This window comes from Culicoides brevitarsis, chromosome 2 (genome assembly GCF_036172545.1).
Source record: "Culicoides brevitarsis isolate CSIRO-B50_1 chromosome 2, AGI_CSIRO_Cbre_v1, whole genome shotgun sequence".
Classification (NCBI taxonomy): domain Eukaryota; kingdom Metazoa; phylum Arthropoda; class Insecta; order Diptera; family Ceratopogonidae; genus Culicoides; species Culicoides brevitarsis.
In genome coordinates, this window is record NC_087086.1 from 23,975,046 (window position 1) to 23,997,376 (window position 22,331).

General features: G+C 31.4%; 1 protein-coding gene across 1 annotated transcript; it reads left to right on the forward strand.

Annotated features, from left to right (window-relative positions):
* The first annotated feature begins 562 nt into the window (after positions 1 to 562).
* LOC134831873 (zwei Ig domain protein zig-8-like) lies at positions 563 to 17,765 on the forward strand. Its single transcript, XM_063845701.1, has 9 exons — positions 563 to 641; positions 1,395 to 1,525; positions 3,547 to 3,636; positions 9,530 to 9,697; positions 13,251 to 13,385; positions 13,467 to 13,680; positions 17,214 to 17,361; positions 17,479 to 17,624; positions 17,726 to 17,765. Exons 2-8 carry the CDS (start codon positions 1,508 to 1,510, stop codon positions 17,480 to 17,482), a joined length of 777 nt encoding a protein of 258 aa, XP_063701771.1. The 5' UTR covers positions 563 to 641; positions 1,395 to 1,507; the 3' UTR covers positions 17,483 to 17,624; positions 17,726 to 17,765.
* Positions 17,766 to 22,331: the final 4,566 nt, after the last annotated feature.

The following is a 22,331-nucleotide window of genomic DNA, read 5'->3' on the forward strand; positions in this document are numbered from 1 at the left end:
ATTTGTAGTGAATTATGTTTTTTTTCGTTGTGTGTCGTGCTTCGGAACACTGCAACCCGTGCAACCTTATCTAATATTAACGGCGATAAATAAATGAATAACAGGCGTAACACAACAATAACTGATAGTGCGAACAAAACACGACTTTCTGATTATTATTCGTGAAAATGTAACATCGCATGTGAATTTTTACACCTGTTTGCGACAAAAATAGTCATGCATGATGAACAGCCGTCTCCATCAGATATTTTTCCCATTCTCGCTCGCTCGACATTTTATTTTGCTACGCAGAAAATTCAATTGACACACAAAGTGAACCCAAAACGATGGCTAATAGAAATAATTTTCCGATCAAATTATTCCTAAACGCATGCACACACATAAGCACTCGAAATTAATATCATTACACGTGTTTTGCCTGCGGGCGGTCGTCGACTGGCAGTCATTCGTTACATTTCCATCGCTGCGGAATTCACAGATGTGTATAAATAAAGCAAATATCAATGATGCAGTAGTCATTTGGTTGGCGACTGTGAGTGGCAAAAAAATAAATATATACAGAAAAAAACGAAAATTAATGGAAACGTGGACTTAATTAAATTTTGGGATATTTCGTGACATTTTTAGTGCTTCTGTGAAAGGTATGACAGAGCCGACGTCGAGAAATTGAATGTGCGATGAATTTATAGTTTTTGCTGGATCTTTGCATTCAATGAATTCAGAGATGTCGATCTCGTCACGTGCATACAGAATGAAAAACCATCGAAAGTCGCCGTAAGATACTTACTTTTTCAAATAGGGAAAATTTTTCACAATTTTTAATTTTTTTCTTTTAAAATTTGAAAAATATTCTTTAGAAAAGTTGAAAGACCTTATTTTAAAGATCCGAGAACGTTTCACTTGATATATTTTTTTTCTTTTGGTGGATCTTTTAGTGGTTTCGTTTCAATTCCTAAAAAATTTTAACATGCCAAATTTTCGTCCCTGGTGGAAAATTAAAAAAAATTTATTCACTATTTTGATAACAATTTTTTGTCCGAGTAAATTTTCTCATCTCACGTAATGGAAAATGTAGAAATAAAAGACCTATAGTGAAGTCCACTAGGGCTCATGGTTTTTTATTCGGTGGGTGAAACAATATTTAACGTTTGACATTTATGAACGTGTAAGAGTAAAAAAAATGTGAAAATTTTAACGAAATATTTTTTCAGTATTTCAACTCTGAAAAAAAAACCATAAAAGGCAACTGACATTTTTTTAATAAAATATTTCGCAGTCAATATACCGTAATTCGATGTTTAACCAGGTTTTCATGATTTTCACAGCTATCCAATATTTTACAGAAAAAAAAAATTTACAATAACCAACTAAAAGTGAAATCTTTCTATTTGCAGATAATAAATCCATCGTGAAAGACACTGATTGGAAAAAGTTATGGCAGAGAGCTGGCCAACAGAAAATATCTAATTTAAAAGAAGATAACAATCTCGATTCAACCGATACTTCGATGATAGAAGATAATGAGGTAAATATTGTCATCCTTTTTTGTTTTCTTTTCTTCCATTCTTTCAATTCACTGCGATCCTTGAAGGAGAAACATCGAACGATCCATTATGCTATCAAACAAAGAGATACTACGATGCACTTCTTATCCTTTTATATCATGATGCAATTTAATTTTATCTTCTTTTAAAAGTTGAACGAAATTGTATTGCTTGCTTGACTGAGTTCAGATTAAATGTTCTTTCATGCACCAGACGTCGACGAAACATAAAAATGGCTTTTTATTTTGCAATTCAATTTTTTCCAGAAAAAAAAACTTTAATCGGCTCAAAATCAAGACACAAAAAGTATCTAATAAAGATAAAAACTTAAATCGCACTAATTTTATTCGACATTTTGATTTCTTTTAGTCAACACAGTAAAACGCGAAATCGCGCAATTAAATAAAGTTTATGAGCTATTTAAGTGCAGAATTTCAACATTTTCAAATATAACATAAAGGAAACCACTTTTAAGCACTTATTTACCTTTGCTTTTATTATATTTGATTCGTGACTCAAATTACTATCTATTTCCCTTTTTCCTTCATTTCACCGCCGTCATCATCATCATCATCATGGCAAAAAAAAAGTTTTATATTATTTGCTTTATGTTCGAGTCGTTCATTGATTTTCCTTTTCGTTTTAAGGATTATTCATTTTATTTGCGTTTTTTATTTCAATTTGAATGCTATTTAAAACAATTTTCGGTTCATTTCCTTAAACCTTTATTGTGTTGCAACGTCGTTTTCGTCGTCGGTCGTTGTCGACTTGGAACAATTTAAAGAAAAAAAAGAAAAATCAAATAAAATTGACAACAATTTCCCTTTATCGCAGTACAGTTCATAGAAAAGGAAAATAATTGAAATTGTTTTTCTATTTAAATTACTCGTCTATTAAACCGTAGAATGTTTACAATTCATTTTACTCGAATTTGCTTTCGGTACCTATTTTTATTATTTTTTTTCGCTTATTTTAAATTTCTTTATTTTATTTGAAACATTTTTGTTTTAGTTGTAATTTTTGGGTTAAATAAAGATCAGGGTAGTTGCGTAACAGCAAATAGTATCGTCGATGCGGAAATAAGAGATTGATGAAATCGACAGAAAAATTTAATGGTCTATTAAGGGAAGGAAAAGTGGAGAGGATCGGAATTTTATTATCATAGCTGTCGGTAAAATAGCACAAGAAGAAAATGCGTAAAATTAGGTGATAAGGAGGTGCTATCGAAACTTTTACATATGCTTTAAAATATGTTCTCAAAAAATACGCGAAACAAGATGGATTTTTTTTGATTTGCAATTTTCCAGAATTTTTTCGAGATTTTTTTCAAATTTTTGCTTTGTACGTTGCACATGAGACACCTTCGATTTTTTATATCCGAAGAATTTTTGCGTTTTGAGTTTTTTTTTAAATCGTGAGAAACTTTGGGAAAATCTCTGAAATTCTAAAAAAAAAAAACCTTAAAAATCTCATTCTTTGGAAAATTGTAAAAATTAAAACATTTTGAAATGCGGTTGAGCTGTTCGTTTCAAAAAATGCTTTTAAATTTTGTTTCATGTAAATTTGAAATACGGTAAAAAAATCTAGCGGTTAAAAATTATTTTCCATTAAAATTAACATATTTGGCACACTTGTGCCTCAAGAAATTTCAGTATGACCAGTCAAATTCAAGCTTAACAAATGTATTTAAATTACGCTTAACAATTTAAAGTCTCAACAAATTTCATGCTTAAATTAAATATTTGTTCATCGTTTTGCTGTCATTAATTTTCTTTTTACAAAATCTTTTCAAGCATTTTGGGGAAGGCACACATTTTGTCATTTATTCATTTTTTTCTTTCTCTCGTTTGTTTGCCTTTCTCCATTTTCTCCCTACTCTCCGGAATGACGTTCCAAAATCACATTACTTTCCCTTTTTCCGTCATCTGCCGACTGTACGCACATACACACATTTAATTGATTAATGGTCCACGTCTTGTATCTGACACGCATCTAATTTCAGGTCAAAGCTGAGAACGTTACAGTACAACTGGGTACAACAGGTTTTCTCGTGTGTAAAGTAACAGGCACCGATCGAGTTGGACTGAATTGGGTAAGTACAGAAAAAAAACATTTTTCTTTTGTTTTGCATTTGAGTCAATAATAAATGGAGACGCCTGGTTATTATTATGGAAAACCAAACAAAGTGAGGATGAGCGTTAATTAACAGAACAGATTTATGTGTCAGATGGGTGCGATAAGTGTCATTGTTTATGTTTGCTCGACTTGTTTACTTCTAGGAGATAAAGAACGGGCGAGAGAGATTGAAGGAAGAGCGACAGAGATGCCAAGTTAAGCTGTACAAAGCGTTAATTAAACAGAAAAGAAAGAAATATATAAATTGGCTTGTTTGAGCAGCAGCATTTGCGTAAATTGTACAAGTGATAAAAACGGAAATTTTCACGATTTCTCTAAGAGGATAATAACGAGAGGCGGAAGCGTTTTCTGATTTAATGATTGTAATTCTCCGTGTCTCTTTCTGTGTCTTTATCTGCAAATTCATCGACTAAGGGACTCCATAAATTCGCATTATGTTGTATATAATGAGCTTATACATGACGACGCGCAGCACTGACAGAGTCAAGCAGTCGTTTATTTTCACGATTATGTGTGTCTTATTGTCATCATTTTATATGTCAACGTTGAAGTGAAGCTTTTTTATTCACTCTGATACGGTTTATTATTCTTTTTGGTGCTTTTTCTTCATGTTTCGACTTGATTTTTGGTCCGTCCTTTGTTATATTTATTTGTGCGAGACGTTTTTACTGTGAAGATCGCGTGTTTTCCGCAAGAAACAAAAAAAAAGAGAGCGAAGAAAGGCGCGCTCATGCCTACTTAGCATACAAACAGCTTTTTAACTCGTCTCTTTTATTTCTGCTTACTCGTCATGTGACATAAACAGTTGACGACAATCATGATTTGTTTCGTGCCCTTTCTTTTTTCTAGATTGAACATGTCATGCAGCAGCAGCTAAGAACAAAAAAAAAGTTATTTAAAATCGAGTTAAAAGCCTTATAAAATATTCAATTTTTTTGATGAAAAAAACAGTATTTTTTCTTCTCATAATAGAATGACAGGTTTTGACATTTGGAGTAAATTGAATCGGGAACATGATCGTTCCAAACGAGCGACTCAAGGTTATGGTGTGTGGGGACTTTGCTGGTTTTTTTTCGTGTGTTATGATATGATGAGGGATGTTAATGCACAATTGTGTTTGTCATGTTGATTACTCTTCAAACTTTGACGCAATGCAGATTGACGTGGAAATCCCACGAGGCACTTCTGTCTATGGTTTTTTGATGAGTTGCCATAATCGTGGTGTAATCGGAAAATTGTGAACAAAACAGGTCAAATACACAAAGGAAGTTATTCCAAAAAAGACTGAATCTCGATAGCGTAACCGTAGTTCGTTCTGCCTTTTTGTCTTTTTCCTTGTAGTTTTTCATTAGAAATAAATATTTTTGTCCTGAAAATCTTTAGTTGAAATTCAAGAGGGCTCAAAGTTTTCATTACTGATTTTTTTCAAGTAGAATTCGACTAGGAAATATTTTCAGTAAATAATTTTTTTAAGTTAAAGCTCTTCAAAGTAATCTCAATACTTTTTTGAGGGAATAGACAAAAGTGCCAAAATGTTAATTTTAGTAAATTGATTAAAATAATTTTAAATACAAATATTTTATTTTTGAAACAAAAACTTGGAAACCTATTAAAAAAAAATTTGGAGGGCTTCCGAGGGACCTTGAGAGTTGAAAAAGGCCCAAATATAAAACTCGCTGGTTGTTATTTGCCATTTTTTGGCAAAAAATCAACCTGATTCTTCTCTATTCTGTGGGTATGATTAATTGGGGGAACTTTAACCCATTTGTTGTCTCATGACTTAACACTAAAAATCGGCTTACACAAAATATTCCATCTGGTTTTCCATCCTTTGCCGCAGTGTTATTAAAGTCTACTTTCTGTCCTATTTCAAACATATTGACCATATAAAAGTACACCCGAAACCGCCTTATAATGTTTTCTCCCCTCTTTCTGTGTGGTTTTCAGGTAAAATAAATATAAAATCAATACAATGCCCGCATCCGCTTCAGCTATAAATAAATTTTGGTCTAACAATGCAATAATGTGAAAGGAGCGCGCGTGATGACAAATTTGATAAATGAGCCGAAATAAATAAATATTGCCCTGTGCTTACAGCAGCAACAACAACAGCACACCGTTTACAATAAAAAAGTAAAAGAAAATGATTAGCACGAACAGATAAGAAATGAAAATGAAATAAATGCCTCGTACACACATTTTGTGCGAATAACGTAAAAATCACACCAGCCAGCAGCAAATGTTCATATCTTGGTAACAAGTTATATATCTACCGCTACCGCCTAGCACCGAGCAATGAATGGGGGAAAAATATCAAGAATACAGTTGAAAATTGCTTCGGGGAATGGCAAACACACAGAGTGAAAAAACATTAAAATTATTGTGTATTATATTTTATATCTTAATTATATCAACACAACACGATTTATATCTTGTGCGAAAAGAGAGACGAGCAGCACACCGAGTTAATGCCTTGCCGTAAAAAATGAACTAGAGAAAATATTTAATAATCAGGGCGTAAATTATTACATCAGAGAAATGAAGTACGAAGAAAAAAAAACGGAAGAAAGAGGAAGAGAAGACACGACGAGAAGAAAGACAGACAAACAAACAACTGCCAAATGTTAAACAAAATTAACAAAATATATCAAATGATGGTTCATTATTTATTTTCTTGTTCCACCATATCGAGCAACGACATTTCGTTCCCCGAAGAGACGGAACGGCGGTGGCTGAACATCAAAAAGATTGATTCGAATGATTATTTTCCGCAGAGTTGAATGAAAAAACTTTTTCGTTTTCTGTCCGTAATTGATGAGTTTCGTTCCAAATATCTTCTTCAGCGTTACGACGGTACTATTACGTGTCAATATTCATGTTTATTAATCACAACACAAATATTTTATTGTACATTTGCATGATAAGTGGAAATATTTCCTGGAACGTATTATGTTACCTACTAGCAGGACGGAGCACCAGAAAAAAACGACGACGACGACGACGTCGATTTTTTATGTTTGATAGTATCTTGTCATGCTATCATGTGTGCACGGATAGTGTGTGTTACGTGAAAGATGTCAAGAAAGAATATTAAAGTGTGATTTATAAGCTTACATTTTTTATGTATGATGTTGCATGAGTGACTGATTGAATGATTATTACAATTTCGGAGGTACTTTCATGGAGTCACTTTAGATAAGACAAGAAAAAAAAATAAAAACAAATGAGTGTTGACAAGAATTGGAATGGTGCAATTTTATTCGTAGGTCAAACGTTGATGAAGTTGAATTAATTTTATGGGTTTCTTAACTTTTGTTGAATCAATTTTTCGCGCGAGCTAGACACGTTAATCAAAACAATGAAAAAAGTGTAAGAGCCTCTGACTAAGAGGTGAAATCACTAGACATTTTTGCTACTTTTTATATAAGTTTTAAGTAAAGAGTAAAGAGCAACGAATTTTAATTTTTTTTTTTAATTTTTCAAATGAATTTGTTTAAGATTTTTTTTAATTAAATACTATTTTAATAAAATTTCTTCTAAATTTTGTAATATCAAAATTTGAAATTTCACTCAAAAATAATTAATTTCTCAAAAAACACCAAAAACATTTTGATACTTTAATTAGTGTTTTTTAATTAACCGATTTATTTATTTAGGATTTTTTCTAAAGTTTTTTTCCCTTTTTTACATTAATTTTAATTACATACGGAAAATTGATAACTTTAATTTTATGATGTCGAAAGAGTAATTCAACGAACGTAAAATGTTCATATTTTTTTATTTATTATGAAAAGCTGAAAAAACACCATAAAGTTATTTTTTTTCCATCTAAATATACTCAAATATTATTTTGCTAGCTTCAACTTAAAAAAAAACACACAACCTGTAATAAAAGTTAACATTTTCTCCCTGAAATATTTATAAACAAAAAAGTTTTCAAAAAATATTTTATACGAAAAAAAAAACAATCATTTTCAGCAAAGACTTTTATGCTAAGCTAAAACCTTTTTGGGAGCCATAAAAATTGTTTAACTTTCAAATTGAGCGAACCACTTAAAAGTTTGCAATCACAGCATTTACCATATCCCATTAAAATTCCATTCACCAAACACCCGAAATGATTCACTGGCATAAAATTTAACCACTGACCTAGCACATCACCATGTCATGTGCACGGATATGGACAATAACTGTCTCGATAAGGAAAAAATATTGTCAAGAAATGATTATTTAAGCAAATAATTTAAATTATTTTGTCGCTCACACACGAATTTAGCGTTACGTACGTAATAAAGATTACAATGTTACAAATTGAAAATTTTCCAAAAGCAGTTCAGCAGAAGCCATATTTTTGTGTACATTAATGCACACATGCGATAAAAATTGATAAAAAATTTCATAAGGGAATATGGGATAAAAGTTCATGTGTGTGTGTGCATGTATATTTAGGTGTTATGAAAATCCTCTCAAGATGTTCTCTTTTATTATTACATCTGCCTTTACAAGTGTACACCATCTATTTCAATATAACCTTTGCTCCCCTTCCTTTGAAAGAAAAAAATTTGCATCAAAATCTGTTAAATTTGTATATATGTATAAATATGTACGCCTGCTCCTTTAATATCAAGTTCCATGCTCCAAATGTAAAGTAGAGCGAGTGCATTTTTCCGGATAAAGTTCCTGTCTTTCAGCTTTTCATATAGTGTTTGGGTGTTATGTAAACGATTTTATGAGGCGTTTGGTTCAAGAGATTCGTTTCAGCTTTCTACCGGATGTCAGTCCGCCTTTTCCACAATTAAATATCTTTTTTTTCGTAATGCGCTCAAAACTCTTATTATATGAGCGAATAAAATTTCCGTTCATATTTATCTCAGCTTCTGGAATATTCTCGTGGGTGCCAGCTTCGTTTCGTATGTTGTTGTGATAGCGGAAGCTTTTTTCGTGTGTCATCGCTAAACCAACATTTTTACAACATGCTGATACAGAAATATATGTAAAATATTATTGCTTGAACATTATTTGAATAACTTTTTAAAGTATTTTGTTGCTCTTCTCAGCATCAGCTTGTATGCAGCATTAGAGGTAACAATAAAAAGAAGAAGATGAAACGATGCAATGCATTTCTACATGTGTGTGTGTGTTTATGCAAAACTATTACGGAAGCATCTTCCATGCAATATTATTTTCAAAGATAATATTAAAAAAAATCTATTAAAGTCTCCGAGTTAAATGACTAGCATGCTTTTTTCATTTTGTTCCAAAATCTTGCAAATTTAAGAAATTTAAATAAAATTTTAATAATTTTTAAATTACTAGAAAATCACAAAATTTTACCATAACAATTGCCCATAATCTGATGGAAGAAAAAACGAAAAAAATAATTAAAATTAACTCTCTCAATGAAAATTAGATTAAAATTCTGTTTAAAAGACAAAGAATTAAAAATTTAAAATTTCAAAGAAAATTTTCAAAGAATCTAAAAAAACAGACGGACATCAAAGTACCTACATGAAGTACATTTTTTTTCGAAATTTATAAAAAAAAGTGCAACGACGATAGAAATGTAAAAAAACGTTGAAATGAGACTGAAAAAATATGAGAATTTTATTTTGTCATCACGTGCTTTCCGCTTGAATTATGTTTCGGCATATCCTAGGTAATATTCTGACATACATTCCCTTATCTATCTGTTTACAAAGACGCGGAATTTTTGTCGCTAAAAATTCAACATTAAATAAATGTTCAACGATTAAATAAACTAACCTTTCTTCATAAACAACCAGTCGTCTCCATTTTCTATTTGGTTCATTTAAATTAAATTAAATAAAATTTCTTGTTTTTCTTTGCAGAATCAAATATCCTGGATACGTCGTCGTGATTGGCACATCTTGTCATCCGGATCGCATACCTACACGAATGACGAGCGCTTCACAGTGTTGCACGCACCTGGCTCAAATGTTTGGACAATGCAAATTAAATTTGTCCAGCAACGAGATAGTGGCTTGTACGAGTGCCAGGTAAGGACTCCGCTGAAATAGCAGACCTACGAAAGATGAAGAGAGTAATTAGTTCTAACACACGTTATAATGGTGTTCTTAGCACACTGGGTTTAGTGCAGAGAGACTTTATAAGCGTGGGATTGTATTATATTATATTAATGTTGTTAGTCTGTGGCAAATCCTGCGTTATTAAGAACTCATTTAGACGTATGTGTGCAGTGGAAAGCTCTTATTATTTCATACACGGCGCACGTCAAATGTGTTAAATTATCCAACACGCCGCAAACCTTTCCCCGAAATAGTCACACAAGCGTAAGAGAAAATTTATTATGTGACAGGCGATGTATTACCAACTGTCTGTCTTTGTCTAATTCAATTTTGGTTAATTAAATTTCGGACAGTCGCACACACACACATACTTTGGTGAGTGTTTTCTGTTAGTGGATAATGTAGAAATTTCATCAATTATTGAAGTACTTTAAGCATTTGATGATGAAATTTATTGATGTGGTAGGATCAAATGGATTATTGTAGAAAAATGCTCTTATTCGCTATTATCGTCAATTATTTTCAAGAAAAAAAAAATTTCTTCATGACCTTCTTTTGTAGACTCCATAATGACTACTCTTCTCTTTCTATAAGGCTAAGTATGCCGAAGCGAAGAAAAAAAAATATGAGAAGATTGTGCCAATATTTGCAGTTGTTCTTAATGAAAAATAAAAATCTCAAAATCTTGCCTGAAAGACACTCATAATAAAAATTAAAAGTATATGACGAAAATCGATAACCTAAATCCAGCTTTGCTCTTTACAGACGTACGTAAGATAGTTCAAGTCAGCGTTGCCGACGAACAGCCTTTAATCAGATTATGCTCAAATTAAATATTTTATCTCAAATATCTGTCTCATGTGATTATGCCGTTGTTGTTGTTATACCTTCTAGCATTATAAGATAGGTTAGTTCTATATCTGAAAAATGCGAAGATGATGGCATCGTCTCAAAATAAAATACACATTTAATAAAATAAAAGACAATTTATATACGTTGGGTAAAACAAATCCGAAGGCTTTATGTGTGTCACTTAGAAATAATATAATAATAATCTAGTTATGGAAGAAATAGAAACTTCAGAGTCAGAAACACAAGACGAATAATAATTGATATACATGGAGACGATATGCGATGTAAGACATGAGAAACACACAATGGAATCTAAACTATACTCATATAAAATATTTTCTTCATGTTCATATTTTGTGTACTACTATATGTAGTTGTTACCACAAAGGAGACATGAGGATGCTTTTAATTTTCAAAAGTAGCAAACTACAACAAGTTCGCTCAGATGTGAATAACACACATACATAAAATTATAATGAAAAGGTGTTTCTCTTTCTTTCGGTATTTTTGTCTTCTTTATCCAATCTTCATAATTTGTTTGAAAGTTATTTAAAATTTTGCGGAAACTAGGACACTTGAAACTTTTATTTCATTTAAATTTAATCAAAGTCGATCATGCAAGAGAACATGCATTGTGATAAAAATATACAAGGTGCATCAGAACCGAAAGTTGGTATGATCATTGGAAGTAGAAAAGAAAGAAGTTTTACACCAGAGAAAAAGTAAAAATAATCAAAGATTAAAAACATGATTCCTTTAGTCAACATTCATTAATTTAAGGCGCGTTTGATGTATTAGGGCATTTTTTGACCTCGAAGCAATTTTTGAGCATGATCCTTACTTTCTGAAAAACGGTTTGTAAAAAATCAGCCCAAAGGGACGAAATTACTTTTTTTAAGGTCTTGAAAATAAGGACACAATTTCTGATCAAATGAGATCATTTTTAACAAAATTTGGTAAAGCTTTTGGACTTCTATGGTTCAAAAAGTACGTTTTATGGCCATTTTTAGAGGTTTTTAAAGGCTGTCGGATAGTTTAATGGGCCATAATGGGATAAAATTGGTTTTAAAATGTTACTGAGAAAATTTCGCAAAAGTTTGTCATACTTCATAACCTTCTTAGAATGATCTTAAGTCGAAAAACAAACAAAATTAGTTTTAAGTCATCGAACTCGCACTTTAATCGAACTTAAATCCACTATATCTTCCATTTTTCAAATTTTTATCTACAAACAATGTTCTACATTTTTATACAAAATTTTCTCAGCAACATTTTAAAACCAATTATTTTCCAGTTTAATTTGTCGACAGCCTTTGAAAACCTCCAAAAATGGTCAAAAAACGCACTTATTGAAGCATAAAGGCTCAAGAATTCGACCAAATCAAAACAAAAAAGGTCATTTTGTCAGAAATTTTGTCCTCTTTCCAATGGTATATAACACTTTGCGTTTGAAATGATAAAAATGCTCCCAAAATAGTCAAATATAGGTCCTTGCTATCTTTTTAACGGATCAATATTTTTCGCTCAGTTCATTTTAATTTTTAGGTTTTTCGCAGTTTTGTAATGTACTGGTTTTAAAAGAAAAATTTTTTTTCGTGGTATAATTAAGGCATTAAAAATAAAAATTTTCACATTTTTTAAAATTTTGATCATAGAACACGCCATAATACTAACTTTATAGATGCAAAAAAAATTTTTTTCTTTTTGTGGCAAAAAAAAATTCTTAAATGAGGAAAAAGATGTGAAAAACAGTGGACCAAAAGAAATATAGGTTCTTGCTATCTTTTTAACGGATCCGCTCAAATTTATCGTGGGGATTTTGATCATAGAACACGATAAACTAACTTTTAGATGCAAAAAAAATTTTGTGGCAAAAAAAAATTCTTAAATAAAGATGTAGTTAAGAAGAAATTCCGAAATTTTTATTTATTTGGAAAAATATTTTTTTTTATTTTTGTTTTTTTAAAAAAATAAAAATTTCGAAATTTCTCTTGTAAAAGAGACCTTAAAAAAAGGTAATTTTTCCCACCGAGAGTTCACATCTGGTGTTCAAAGCTATTAGATCTCAATAAACACAATCGATCAATTCTGCTTTTTATCATTAAACACCAATGCGACTCTTAGGATCTCTTCGGAAGAGCGATGAGTTGAAAGGTTTCGATCAGGTCGAGTTTTATCTACATTTAAATTCCGTTTTTGTTTTTAAAGTTCTTTTCTGGGTCTTTAGATTTTCTTTAAAATGTTTATTTCGATCAAGCCTCAAAGTTTATTAATCTTCTATTGTAGTCAATTTTAATTGATATCTTATGTGCCTATTTTAATAGACAAACTTGTGGCGTATAAAATTTTGTAATTCAATAACTGTTACCAAAAACTTATTGATTAAAACTTTCTGACAAGAAAAGAAAAACTAGGTGAGTTCGCATCGATGAGCAAAATGAAATATAAAGCTTCACTGCATAAAAATATTTCAATTCGTGCATATTAATTAACAAAATTGATTTGAGGCAGAGCGCGGAGGTCAACGGGTTGTCGCATTTTGTGTAACGTTCGTGTCATGTTGTGTGTTTTAAATTGTTTTGGTTGCATATATGGCAAAAGGATTAAAGCATTTTTGAAACATTTTAGCGTAATATATGCAAAAATATGTTCATTTTTCTCTCGTTTGCAGATATCAACGGCAACTGGTATAATGTCACATTTCGTGAATCTACAGGTTGTTGTGCCAGAAGCATTTATTTTGGGCTCCGGTGAGCTGCACGTTGACATGGGTTCAACAATTAATTTAGTTTGTATCATAGAAAAGGTAGGTTCTAAGAATTTTAAATTGCTAATATGATTTTTCACACATCAAACGAAAAATTTTCTTTCATCTCCTTTGATACAGAGTCCCACACCACCGCAATATGTCTTTTGGCAACGCAACGACCACATGATTAATTATGACGATTCGCGACATGACATCACCATCGAAACGACACCTGGTCCCCGCACCCACAGCCGTCTCATCATTCGGGAACCCCAGATAACCGACAGCGGGAATTACACATGCTCAGCAAGCAATACCGAACCAGCTAGTATCTACGTATTTGTTTCGAAAGGTGAGTACATGACTTCCTGGTAATTCAGAGACAGATATGAAACCAACGTAAATCGGTTTCATTACCTTCATCATCATCATCACCATCGTCGTCGTCGTCGTCGTCGACATCCACTCTTGACATCATGAATTAGAATTTAATATATTTTGTGGGATGAAACAACCACACACACAAAAGAGATGACATCCATTTTGAAGAACTAATAACAAGCATGTTTATTAATATTATGTACACGTTGTAGATTTAAAAGACGATGCCCTACGGATTGAAAGCGGATGATTCTAACACTTTACAGATTCCTTATTTTGGAAAAGGAGACAAATGATCAAAACATAATTTTCTTCAGGATGATAATTAAACATCGATAATCGATAGAGATGCATATCGTTAAAAACACATTTTGTACATTTTGATCCGCTGCACAAAGAATCGATCCTAGAGGTTTTTGTAGAGATTTTCCTCTCATTAATTAAAACAGTTTTTAAATTAAAATCTTGCCTGACAACATGGTACATCAAATTAGTTTGTTAAAAGCCACCTCCCTGGCGTTACAGTAAATTATTTAGTCCGTAACAAAAATTGTACAAATATGAACTAGAGAGCTAATTCAAAAAAATTACCAATTTTTAGATAAAATTGACTACTTTTAAAGTTGAAATTACTAAAAAAGGATTACTTTTGATATGACTTAGAAAAGCACCAGGAAGTTCTTAGCAAGGATTTATCGTATCGTTCATTTTATCAATAATTTTTACAAGAACGTGTTCATCTTTTTCTTTCACTCTCAAGTTGCAATCGACGACAGGTATTTGCGACGATAACTGTCGCTGGTTATTAAACTATTCCCTTTTCAAAAATAAGGAGTAAAATTAACCCATTTTCAAATCCGAAGGTTGTTGTTTCAACTACACGCGTGCCAAGTAAGACAAACGAAAATCTAATATAGAAAATGAAATCAGAGTTCATGTTAACCACATTGTCAAAATGCTATTATATGACCTGTAAATAGCTTGAGGGAGAGTGTTTTGATGAGACAAATTTGAGAATATTTTCTCTCGACAAAGGGAAGCAGCCACATCACCGAATGTTGTTTTAAAGCATTTGACAAGTCAAATTTAATGTGGTTGATAGCTAATGGCTGTGACTTATTGAATGATTCTAATTTTCAAACGTTTTGCGGGTGTAGTGGTTGTCATACGGTCGGAAGTCCGAAAATTGAATTCGAATCATTGGCAACGTCGCTTTTTGAATTTCGGTTATCATTCAATCCGAAAATCCCTTATCTCAACTCGACTCGTTCCTCGGCTTAGATAAATACAGAAAAGTTCCATAACACGATATCAATCATTTGAATTCCGGCAAAGCAAACCACCAGAGAAAACAATCAAAGTAAAACTTTTCCATTAATTGCTTTTTTCCCTTGAAGCAATAATAGTTAGTTGATATTTCGGCTACCCCAAATATTTTTTTGTTTTAATGAAATAACGCTGGTTTTGCTACTCTTACTGCCGAACATTGCATTTTTGTTTTGCTTGAGTCAATGACTACATACTCATTCAAAATGATTGCTTTTTGCTCTCTCTAACGCCACTCACGACAAGTGTTGAGTGCAAACGTTGGAAGGACTTTCAATTACAAAAACTTTTTTTCACTGTTTATTCTTTGTCGTTCCTGTCTCTAACGGAAAATTTATTCGGCTCTCTAATAAAATTTTTGTTTTCCAATTCAACTTGTTGAAAACTGTTTGAAATAATACCACGTACCAAAAGTTTCGATGATAGAAAACTCTTTTGCGTTCCTCCATAGTGACCGCATGCTAAATGATAAAAGTTATTTTTTCCGTCGGATATTTTTTTTCTGATGCTAAAGTTCAAAGGAAAACGTAAATCTCTTTCTCCATGTTCGCCATTTCAATGTGAAATAATTACGAAAAATATTATTATACAAAACTTTTTCCACTAAAAAATTCTTTCTGTGTCGGTTATTAAAATGAATTTTATTTTAATTGAACATGATAAAACTATGTGAGCGTGCAATGTGGGCACAACTATGTGGCTCAATGCAATCAGGAACTTATGCAAAAAATGTATCAATGTACAAAATCGCATAAAATAAAATCAATTTTCCTTGAATAAATATTTGGACAAAATATTTTTCTGTGTTGTCATAAAAAGTATTTAATTAGGTTCGTTCGACAAGTTTAATTAATAATTTTTCTTTTGATGGATTCCCTTTTGAAATTTAATGCAAGCTGTGATATATGGTTCTTTTTTTTGGTTTTTTAATTGAAAATTCATGTCTTGCTTTTCTTTGATAACGCGGCCAAAATTTCATTAAAGGTCAACAGAGAAAATTAATATTCGAGTATCATGAAATTTATGGCCGAAATAAGTAAATACAATTACGGTTATCATGACGGAGATCTATCTTGGTTCGTTTATGGCAAAGTTTAAATCAGTTTTTATCTTATTAAAATAAATTACACAGAAGAGGCATTGAATTTTTTTACTACTCTATATCTCTATTGCTCTACGAAAAGAAGAGCAATTTTGCGGGTAAAATAAATATTTGGGGAATAATTCAAATTTGCATGAAAGTGTTGTAATTTTAATAAAAGTTTTTTTTTTCATTTTATAATAAATTCAGAGAATTGAGGAAACGTATTTTGTTACGTTTTTGAAATCAATTTGAAAGCTTTTGAACAAAAAATTAAAAAGGTTTAAATAATTATTAGCTCTATTTTCTTTATAGTTGACAGAAATAAATTATTTCTGTTCATTTAGATGTCAGTTAGATTTATATTGACAAAAATGCAGTATGTCCTAATTTTACATTACTCATTAGGCCAATACAATAATCAAAAATGTTTTTGTTTTTTTCCAATTAAATTTTTACCGCATTTCAATTTTTTTGAAAAAAATGCGGTATTGTGCTCGTGATGTCGTCCGTCTGTCTGTGTGGTGTGCCAATTTAACTTTGTTTGAATTAACAGGTTTGGCGAATTCTTTTCAAATGACAGATTTGACAGCATATTTAAAAAAATTATTCGTTGGAATTTTAAATTAGGTTTCATCCGTTGGATAATGTTTTCGATGAAAATTTGTGGAAAACTTCGGGAAAACTCGGAAAATTCATGGAAAATCGGTAAATCTTGAAAAATTTCAAAATTTTAAAATGTTCAGGAGAGTCTCACGAGTCGTTTAATAATTTGATAGGAATAAATGTTAAAAATTTAGTTCAAATTGACTAAGATGTCCGTAAGTACCTCGTTACTAATAAATAGTACAGAGCAATGAATCTTGAAGTCCGAATAAATTCTCGAGAATGTAAAATTTCCTTGAAAATTTCGGGGAAAGAAACCTCTCACTTATTTTTTTAATGACTCTGAAAACGAAAACATTCTTAATTTTTGTATCGACTTTAACTGAATAATTATATTTTGCGATACACAAAAGATATTTCCTTTCGCATAATTACCGCGCCATTCACAACCGTCCAAATAATCACATGTCCATTAATTTATTCGATTTCAGGTGACAATACGGCCGCAATATCTAAAAGGAAAGTAAATTCTGGAATCACATCAACATCTGTAGCTTTTAATACCTGTCATAGTTGTATTTTAATTAAATTCATGTATTTAATCCCGAGTGCAGTCCTAACTTTATTGGCTATTCACAGGTAATTACCATTCAGAAATAACGACCATATTTATCCACCCACTTACGAATCTGATTTATATTTAACTCATTTCTCTCTCTCTCTCTCCCTCCTCTTCTAATTAATGCCGATATGTAGCTAACTGTAAATACCAGCAATATTCATCAGAAGTATACTACTACGTGCATAGCAAAATATCGAGATGTTTATTATAGTATTATATAATGAAAGTGTTGAAATCCAGCAGAGAGATTTATCAAAATAAATTATAATCAAGATAGGAGGTAAGTGTGCTGACTGGTATGTTGCATATCTGAATATTAAACAAAAATAACATTATTTTTGTTATTTTCTTTTATTCGCAATTCGATTGGCGGACGCTCAGATGCAAATATCGAATCGTATGCGAAAGAAAATCGTTAATGTGCCTTATGAAAAAAATAAATAAATAAATAAAATAAAACAAGAAATAAAATGAAACCAGAATTGTGATAAGTGTTAAAAGAATAAATAAATAAATAACTAGAAATTTAATTAAATTAAAATATATATAAACATAATTAAAGAAGATTTAAAGATAAGTTAATAAATAAATTTTAATCATTATTATAATACATAATTAAAAAATATAAAATGGAAGTTTTTAGAATTAAAGTATAGGCGAACAAAAGGCTTCAGGCAGTGTAAGATTCCACGAAGTAAGTATTTATGTTTTTCTCAGTACAGAATAAAATAAACAAATAAATTTGATGGAAAATGTTTAGCAGGTCCTTTCAGTGGGAAAATTTCTACAGCAATTTCTTTAGATTGTAATTTTCTTCGAAAAAATAAAAATAAATCGAATTAGTGACAATTTAAAAAGTAAGAAAAGCCTTCCAGTAAAAAAAATAATAAATAAGGTAACTAATAGCAACTATTATAATGAAAGAAACGTTGTATCCAGGGATAAGATTGTTTCAAAGCAAAAAAAAAAAGATTAGTAATTTAAAAACTTCACAGACAAAGGAGCTAATTATTTTTTGTAATCTCCTGTCTTTTAATTGAACCATGATTAAAGTTTTTTTGCTAATCAAGTCACTTACATTCAATTTTTCCATTAAAAATTTGTTTACAATTTGCTTTCATCATAGCAAAGCGTCGTCAATGTTGAAAGAACAAAAATTAAAAAAAAAGTCTTATCTAACATCATAGACATGATGACAGTTTTCAGTGGGTTTAATTAGATTTTTTTCTTCCCTTATTTTTATTTAATTACACTATTTCTTTTGTTTTTTCCTCTGCCGCTTGCTTTTTTTTTATCTTCGTACGCACAACATATTCCATGAGTTACTTATCCACTTACAACACTAATTTAGCTTCAGAATTTAGCAAGGTAATTTCATATAAAGTACAAATACGTGAGACTCATTAAAATTTACCTTGTTTTCTTATCATCATCATTCTCCTCATTTTTATCTTTTTTTTTTGCTTCTCCGCCTTCATTTGTTTTTTTTTCTTCATTTTCATTCTGAAAGACAGTAAAGGATAAAACGGACAAGGCACGGATGCGATGACACGATTCTAACCTTCACTCTTTGCTCCTACAAGAGTCATCGAGTTGCTTTTCTTACGAAATGGATAGCAGAGACAAGCAGATGTAAAAAAAATGAAAATAATTACTGATATTATAAATGTATATGTACATATAAAAAAGCAAACATGGTTTTTCTTTTTGTTGTACGATAATCGTTTAATTTAAAGCTGTAACCTACAGAGGATGTAGTGTCGGGCAAAAGAAATGGAAGACAAGAATTGAAAGCATTCGTTGAGACAAATAGCTTACCCGCATTTTAATCATAGATATTTTTTTGCGTTTTCTATAAATTTTTCGAGAATTCAGTTTTACAAATTTTTCAAAATATATTAAATTTTTTTTTAAGTTTTTACGATTTTTCACAAATTTCTGTTATATTCTCGATGTATTTTTACTAATTTCCAACCTTCAAGTTTTCCTATTTTTTTTAATATTCTGAGTTTTCCCGAGGTTTTATACGTATTTCAACAAATGATCAACTCAAGAAACATTACGATGTAAATTTTTCATCTTAATCACATATAAGTGCAATCAGCCTAGACACACGGACAATATGACGGACGGACGGATAATACCACAAGGTCATAACGGAATTTTTTTCAAAATAAATGATGAAATGCTGTAAAAAATGGTTGGCGACATAAAATTCAACAATGCATACAGAATTATTATTATTCACAATGACAATGATTTTCTAAACATTGTCCCAAGAGCTGAGGAGAAACTTTTTTCTCTGTCTGCTATAAGAAAAAAATTACGATAAATGCGCTCTTGTGCGAGCTTCATGACAAATGACTCTCATTATTCGGTCCCTTTCTGCATATTTTTTTTATACGTGGCATGTTACAATGGGCTGTCTTTATATTTTTCTGTAATTAACTTTCTGAGTGTTGAAGTGAGGAAGAAGATATTGCCAGCACGAACACAATTTCACTTGTCATTTGACACAATAAAGGCAACCCTTTTGTTGATAATTATTTAACGATATTTTATCATGTCACCCAACTACGAGTGAGATATAAGGCACAGAATAGAAAATAGAATGGAGGAAAAAGCAATTAGAGTCGTTTCCTTCATCTTCACAGTACTACTGCAGTAATTAAAGAAATAAAATAATCATTTAGTTGGAGGCAAAACACTTTAAATACATAATTTATTTATTTATTGACACAATTAAGTCCTTTTTGGTCCGAAATAACAGTTTTTTTGCCATTTAAAATGGGTGCGAAAAATGATTAATGTTGACATAATGACTTTGTGTCGCATTATTTGTCGTTTCCGTAACTTTTCCTCGAGAGTTGTCGTATTTATTCATCAAATTATCGCTCGTCGCAATTATAAATAATTACACTTTAAATATCGTCGTTTCGCTGACTCACTCAAACAATTAGATATTGACTTAATTAAGTGCTCTTTCCGAATTTTGATGTTAATTAAATCAACTGTAACCTTGGGAAATATGTTCGCCAGTGTCTTTTCTCCTTTTGCTTCATCTTCATTCGTCGCCATCGTCATTGTTTATTCCGTATTTATATTGTCAGTGTGTCGAGTGAAAAGGATTCCTCTAATTGTTTTCCTGTTAATTGTTCCGTTTTAATTTGAATAAGTAAGTTCTCGTGTACATCGTAGTCGCATAATTTAAATATTTATTTTATGAAAATGGCAGAAAAGTGTGAAAGATAAAAAGGTGAAGGAATTTCAAGTCGAGGAATGTGAAAAATGAGAAGCCATTGAAGTAAAGAGGAATCTTCAGAATGCAAAATAATATTAGCACTTTTTGTGTGTGCCTCTTCTTCATCTTTTCCTCTAAAGATGCGAACCGTTTCAAGTTGCGATCACGTTTCTTCTTCTTCTTTTTGTGTCTGTCAAAAATGGCCTTCTCCGATAAACGGTTGCCTCGTGGATTGCCATGCACGAAAGGGATTTTTTGCTTAAAATTTTGCACAAACAATGGGAGAAAGAGAGAAGACACTTTAATAACTATGGATGGCGTCGTGATAAGAAACACTGATGGCTCATGTGTTGCCTTGAATATAAAGGACCTCATTTTTTTGTGCCTCTAAAATTTTGCACAAACATTGAATCGGAACGGATGGGAGCGAAATGGCAAAGAGAAGAGTCGGTTTATATTGCTGCGTTCTAATCCAAAATACTTAAAAAACACAAAAATTCAGAAGTCACATGAATTTTAAGAAAAACACGAAGGTTTTTAAAAAAACTATGGATGGCGTCGTGATAAGAAACACTGATGGCTCATGTGTTGCCTTGAATATAAAGGACCTCATTTTTTTGTGCCTCTTTGCCGTTGCCGAATATTTTCGTATATTATTAATATATACTAGATTCACTGGTACCATGACAGCAATAGAGGAAATATTTGATAAAGTTACGCTTTTTTTTCTTTCTGTCCGATTTGAGCTTGTATCCCGTCATGTGGAATCAAGACGATAATATTTATCAGGCAGCTGAAATTTTAATAAAGTAAGCAGCAAAAAAAAGGTAGCGCAGTCACAAGGAATCGTATTTGCTGAACTCATTACGGGGCAAAAAAATAGCAACTCAATCGAAGTGAAAAATTTCGATTTACTTGTCGATTTGGAGACAGAAAAAGATTATTTTTTGCACAGGGAAATTTTTGTTTTATCAAATTTTCTAGTTTATGATAAAATTCAGGTTGGCTTACCTCGTCATGTCATGAAAACAAATCAAAGTGGCAATGCAAAACTAGCAAAAATAGCCTTTTCGATATTTGTGTCAAAATTCAATAAAAATTAATTCCGAATCATTCGTTCATAATATTCACACATTATGTAGGATTCGCACGGTACAACTACAAAAATTGCAAATACAAGCGATATTCTTTCCACATAGATATTTTGTGCAACTTTTATCATCTTTCTCTAAATTTTTGCGCACATGCCATGCGGCACGGTATGTACATGGAGACAAAACATTTGCATTATTTGCACACATTTATCCATGAATTGCTTATTTGCCGCGGGCAATAAATACACCATGTTGTCACCAAACCCGAACACCGAACATGGATGTATATTTTAGAGCAGGAAAATGAAAAAATATATGTACTTCACATGAATGCACACAAACAACAATAATAGGCATACAGAATGACATGACCAAACTATGACAGAGAGAAAGAGAGTAAAAAAAGGCATAATAACAAAGGCTTGAACATGGTTTTGAATATTTATGGCTTTTTATATTTCCTCCTTTTTTTGTCGTCGAGGTTGTAGTCATCATCAACATCATCATCTGTGTTAATGTGCTTTGTTGTATGAGGTGTCAATGACAAAAACAACCGCTTTTTAGGGCTAAATTATGTCATTCCGTTTAAATCTTTATCGCTTAATTAAAAACTAAAAGGGGTTTCTTGCATGTGATGTTTTCCTTTTCATAT